Source organism: Myxine glutinosa, chromosome 5 (assembly GCF_964187855.1).
Source record: "Myxine glutinosa chromosome 5, kmMyxGlut1.1, whole genome shotgun sequence".
Classification (NCBI taxonomy): domain Eukaryota; kingdom Metazoa; phylum Chordata; class Myxini; order Myxiniformes; family Myxinidae; genus Myxine; species Myxine glutinosa.
The window spans coordinates 134,860,152-134,866,297 of NC_136265.1; the positions used below are offsets into that span (position 1 = coordinate 134,860,152).

General features: G+C 43.0%; 1 protein-coding gene across 1 annotated transcript in view; it reads left to right on the plus strand.

The window, feature by feature from the left end:
- The first annotated feature begins 202 nt into the window (after positions 1–202).
- Positions 203–6,146, plus strand: part of LCA5 (lebercilin LCA5) — a 105,965-nt gene continuing 100,021 nt past the window's right edge. Inside the window, exons 1-2 of the mRNA XM_068116147.2 lie at positions 203–288; positions 5,477–5,672. Coding sequence (XP_067972248.2) covers positions 5,483–5,672 — 190 coding nt within the window. The 5' untranslated portion in view covers positions 203–288; positions 5,477–5,482. The remainder of the gene's footprint in view (positions 289–5,476; positions 5,673–6,146) is intronic.

The window sequence follows — 6,146 nt, forward strand, 5'->3', positions numbered from 1 at the left end:
TGAGGGTGTATTACTGGAGGTATATAGCTCGACGTGTAATTCATCCCATTCACCATAGTTTTCGAAGTACAAAAGTGTCCAAAACAGCGGCTGCATCTGCTCAACATTTGAAAACAAAAAAGCACTTGGGGGAAGAATAAAAATTTCAATCGCAACATATTTTAACGGCTTATTAAAATATGTTATTGCTCGTGTGGAAGTTATTATTGCTCGCATTGCTCGCAAAGAGGTTTCCATGACGATAGTGGTTTAAACGACGCAACGACATCCCGCGGTGGGCGGTTGAAGGTTTGTGGGATATGTGGAAAAGTACATTTTTTCTGCCGGTTCAGGACTTCAGCTTTTCTTGGTCTGTCCGACGGTTAAGCTTACTGTCCCTCGTGGTTATTTTGTCCGTTATAGTTTGTAAAATGCTTGAAGCTCTGTTGCGAGAACGAGAGTAAAGGAGATCAAGAGAAGAGAAGATAATCCAGGTGCAGGTGTTGATCGGACCGAAATCCTCCATTTTCTTCCTTCTCTCTGTCCCCCACAACCCAACCCCTCTACCCCCAACCCCTCCACCCCTCCCTCCTCCCCCACCACCCAACCCCTCCACCCCTCCCCCACCACCCAACCCCTCCACCCATCCCCTCCACCCCCAAACTCCTCCATCCTCCACCCCCCAACCCCTCCACCCCCAGCCCCACCCCTCCACCCCTTCCTCCTTTCCCCTCCAACCCTCCCTCCTCCCCCCTCCACCCCTCCCTCCTCCCCCCTCCACCCCTCCCTCCTCCCCCCTCCACCCTCCCTCCTCCCCCCTCCACCCCTCCCTCCTTCCCCACCACCCAACCCCTCCACCCTCCAACCCCTCCACCCTCCACCCCTCTCCCCCACCACCCAACCCCCAACCCCTCCTTCCTCCACCCCCCAACCCCTCCACACCCCTCCTCCACCACGCAACCCCCTCCACCCCTCCCTCACCTTCCCTTTTTGCCTTCCTTCTTTACCTGTTAAATAAATAATAGCAATGCCCTTAGTTGCTCCATTGGCAGCGCTGAATACGACACTCGCGATATCAGTATGAACATTTTGAGATGTCCGTGAAGTTAGCACCCTTTACCCGATTCAAAGTTGGGGTTGTACCATTACAAAAATGTGGATTTATTTGTAAAAAAAAAAAACAACTAATAATAATAACAATAAATAAAATAAATTATGTCACCCACAGGGTGAACCGTATCTTGCCAAAATGTGAAAATTCCGTTTTTTCGTCATGACGTCATCAAATGACGTCATAGCGTCAAACTGTTTACAGATCTGGGAAGCACTCATCAAGGGCATTCATATGAGGTATTACTCGATATGGTACCTACGATTTCAAAATTTGACCTTGGGGTCAATAATTTTCGACCTCCAGCGCTAACCATGAAGGTCAAGGCCGATCGCCACCAAAAACTAATCAGCTGAGCGCCGGACCATATACTAGATTCCCATGAAGTTTGGAGACGATCCGATCAAAGTTACTCAAAAAATTAGTGTTTCGTCGACCTCCATGATTGACCACAAAGTGACCTTGACCTTTGACCTTGACCTTCAAAATTTTGTGTGCTGAAGGGTATCTCTATAGGACTCTGATATGCGAAGTTACAGGAGTTTCCAATAATAACTGTGGTCTACAGAGTGATCTAAACGTGAAAAAAAATGATTAACCACAAACAAAAAAACAAACAAACAAACATACAAGCTGACTAATACATCTTGCAAAAACTTCGTTTTGGCAAGATAAAAAAGACAGGTGCGAATGTGTAAATAGCGTAAAAATGGTTCGAATCCCGTAATGGACGGAATCGGTTAATCGTGTCGAGTGCAGTAATGGTATCATGTGCACAAATTGTACCATCTGCACTGTGCAGTAATGGCACCAGTGCAGTAATGGTACCATGTGCACAAATTGTACCATCTGCACAAATTGTACCATCTGCACTGTGCAGTAATGGCACCAGTGCAGTAATGGTACCATGTGCACAAATTGTACCATCTGCACTGTGCAGTAATGGTACCAGTGCAGTAATGGTACCAAGTGCAGAAATTGTACCATCTGCACTGTGCAGTAATGGTACCAGTGCAGCAATGGTACCAAGTGCACAAATTGTACCATCTGCAATGTGCAGTAATGGTACCAGTGCAGCAATGGTACCAAATGCAGAAATTGTACCATCTGCACTGTGCAGTAATGGTACCAGTGCAGTAATGGTACCATGTGCACAAATTGTACCATCTGCACTGTGCAGTAATGGTACCAGTGCAGCAATGGTACCAAGTGCAGAAATTGTACCATCTGCACTGTGCAGTAATGGCACCAGTGCAGTAATGGTACCATGTGCACAAATTGTACCATCTGCACTGTGCAGTAATGGTACCAAGTGCAGTAGTGGTACCAAGTGCAGTAGTGGTACCAAGTGCAGTAGTGGTGCCAAGTGCAGTAGTGGTGCCAAGTGCAGTAGTGGTACCAAGTGCAGTAGTGGTACCAAGTGCAGTAGTGGTACCAAGTGCAGTCATGGTACCAAGTGCAGTCATGGTACCAATTGCAGTCATGGTACCAAGTGCAGTCATGGTACCAAGTGCAGTAATGGTACCAAGTGCAGTAATGGTACGATGTGCACTGTGCAGTAATGGTACCAAGTGCAGTAATGGTACCAAGTGCAGCAATGGTACCAAGTGCAGCAATGGTACCAAGTGCAGTAATGGTACCAAGCGCAGTAATGGTACGATGTGCACTGCAGTAATGGTACCATGTGCAGTAATGGTACCATGTGCATTGTGCAGTAATGGTACCATGTGCAGTAATGGTACCATGTGCAGTAATGGTACCATGTGCAGTAATGGCACCATGTGCAGTAATGGCACCAAGTACATTAGCCGGTGCCATGTGCAGTGCCGCTTGGTACCATGTGCCGGTACCATGTGCCACTTGGTACCATGTGCAGTAATGTACTGAATCGGTTGAAGGTTCGAATCTGGTAAACGTTTGAATCGGTTGAAGGTTCGAATCTGGTGAACGTTTGAATCGGTTGAAGGTTCGAATCTGGTAAACGTTTGAATCGGTTGAAGGTTCGAATCTGGTAAACGTTTGAATCGGTTGAAGGTTCGAATCTGCTAAACGTTTGAATCTGCTAATGGTTTGAATCTGCTAATGGTTTGAATCTGGTAAACGTTTGAATCGGTTAATGGCTCGAATCTGGTAAACGTTTGAATCGGCTAATGGTTCGAATCTGGTAAACGTTTGAATCGGCTAATGGTTTGAATCTGGTAAACGTTTGAGTCGGCTCATGGTTTGAATCTGGTCAATGTTTGAGTCGGCTAATGGTTTGAATCTGGTAAACGTTTGAGTCGGCTAATGGTTTGAATCTGGTAAACGTTTGAGTCGGCTAATGGTTTGAATCTGGTAAACGTTTGAGTCGGCTCATGGTTTGAATCTGGTAAACGTTTGAGTCGGCTCATGGTTTGAATCTGGTAAACGTTTGAGTCGGCTAATGGTTTGAATCTGGCAAACGTTTAAATCGGTTAAAGGTTCGAATCTGGTAAACGTTTGAATCGGTTGAAGGTTCGAATCTGGTAAACGTTTGAATCGGTTAATGGTTCGAATCTGGTAAACGTTTGAATCGGTTAATGGTTCGGATCTGGTAAACGTTTGAATCGGTTGAAGGTTCGAATCTGCTAAACGTTTGAATCTGCTAATGGTTTGAATCTGGTAAACGTTTGAATCGGTTAATGGTTCGAATCTGGTAAACGTTTGAATCGGTTAATGGTTCGAATCTGGTAAACGTTTGAATCGGTTAATGGTTCGAATCTGGTAAACGTTTGAATCGGTTAAAGGTTTGAATCTTGTAAACGTTTGAATCTGTTCAGGGTTCGAATCTGGTAAACGTTTGAATCGGCTAATGGTTTGAATCTGGTAAACGTTTGAATCGGCTAATGGTTTGAATCTGGTAAATGTTTGAATCGGCTAATGGTTTGAATCGGCTAATGGTTTGAATCGGTTAAAGGTTCGAATCTGGTAAACGTTTAAATCGGTTAAAGGTTCGAATCTGGTAAACGTTTAAATCGGTTAAAGGTTCGAATCTGGTAAACGTTTGAATCAGTTAAAGGTTCGAATCTGGTAAACGTTTGAATCGGTTTTTGAAAAAAAAATTGGATGCACCTGAGCTCAATTTGTCGTGCGATACCAAATGTGTTGAATACTTATTGACGCAAGTCATTTCAGCTTTTAATGTTTCATTAATTTGTAAATATTTCTAAAAAAAAAACGACACTAACATTATGGGGTATTGGGGTATTATGTGTCGATCAGTGACAAAAAAAATCTGAATTTAATCAATTTTAAATTCAGGCTGTAACATAAAATGTGAAAAAAATCAAGGGGTGTGAATACTTTGTAAAGGCACTGTATTATTCATGGTCTTAGTGCTTTCTCCACCTGAAGAACCATTTTTGAACAAATTTAGACACGTTCAGGTTTGGCTGAACTTCCACTGTGAGATGGACCCATGACATTTGGAACTAGAACGGCACTCGGTGGAGAACATACCTCCACCAGACTTAACAGTTTATGTTTTGTATCGCACTGATAGGCCGGATCTGGATTCGGACCTGAACCAAAATCCATTTTTCTTGTTCTTGTCACTTATCCAACTCATTCACCTCGTTATTTAATAACTCGTCCACAACCTTTTGAGATATCGTGCTATATGTCGTCTTTGCCCCTATCTCTCAATGCTGTAGAATCACTTAAAATATTCTTGTGTTTTCTCAATATTGTTCTCAATCGTAATCAACCAGATCTGTATCTTCACCAAAGTCACATCAATTTGTCCTTGTCACACACCCAACCTGTCCAAAATTTTGTCCGAATCTGTCTATAACCGGACATGCCAGCACCATAACCACTACACAATTACAATGAGAAAAAGTGTCAAATAAATAACTGTGAAGTCCATGCTAACTGGGTATTTCATTTTGTCTCTTTTTAACAAGTATTTGTTGGGCTGTGCTGAATTCTGTTTAACAACATGTGTTTATAGCAGTGTCCATGTGTTCTATACCTCTCCCACCCCACCCCCTCTTCCCATGCCTCCTCCCCCCAAGCCCTCTCCCTCCCACAGATCTCCCGATGTCCCTGGTCTCTCCTGTTGTACTTTTGTGCTTCTCTCTCTCTCCCCATCTTGTCTCCCGCTCCCTTTATTATATGTTTTTTATGTCGGTTTTTTTTTTTTGTGATTAATGTTAGCTCTTACATTAGCCTCGATCTTGTATTAAAAACAAAAAAAACAAAAATAACAATTGGATTATAGTGGAATACAAACGTGACACTTTATCTCTGATATATTAGTAGAAGAAAATAATGAAGGTGTAAGGGGGCAGAGATATGCTCGAGCATTGTTTGATTGTCACGGATGTTCAATAAGTGGTTCGGGGTTTCCACTTTCATCCTCCCAAGGTGAATATGGCCAGCTCCAGTTCCCCGCAAGGGTCCCCAACACTAACCTGGTCGGAAATCACACAACAAAAGACTTCTGCCACTTCATCAATTCACCCAGATGAGAAATCCGACAGTGATGATGGTAAAAAGGGCAGCCTGCAACATCACTTCTCTCGTGCAAAACAGCGGAGAACAAAAAGGTGGAACACTCCAGGTATGAATACTCAGGTGATATACTACCATCTCCTAAAGATTCGTTCTTTCAAAGTGAAAGTCATAACCCCAAAACTGGATAAGATTTATCATCTTTGATATTTTCATTTTAGATTAGAGGGAGATTTTGTATATTGTTGTGGGAATGATCTTTCGGGGTTAATAAAACTGTTTTGTAGAACGATAGTTATTTCTTAGCATTTGTTTACATAATCGTTGCCTATGTACAGTGAGATGTTTGTTTTCTCTACCCTCGTGTTCTGGCCTCCCCTATTCAAACCTTGAGGTAAAGGAGAAACCTTTATACGAGTATGCTGATAACTTTTATACATGTGTATCAGCTTTGAAATTTGCATAACAATGAGACTGGCATACTCGGCTGGCAAACTTTTTAATATTGCACACCATTTAGTTCAATAAACCAATTTCCACATTGACTTGAACGTACGGAGAAGGCTGAACTCACTGGGAATAT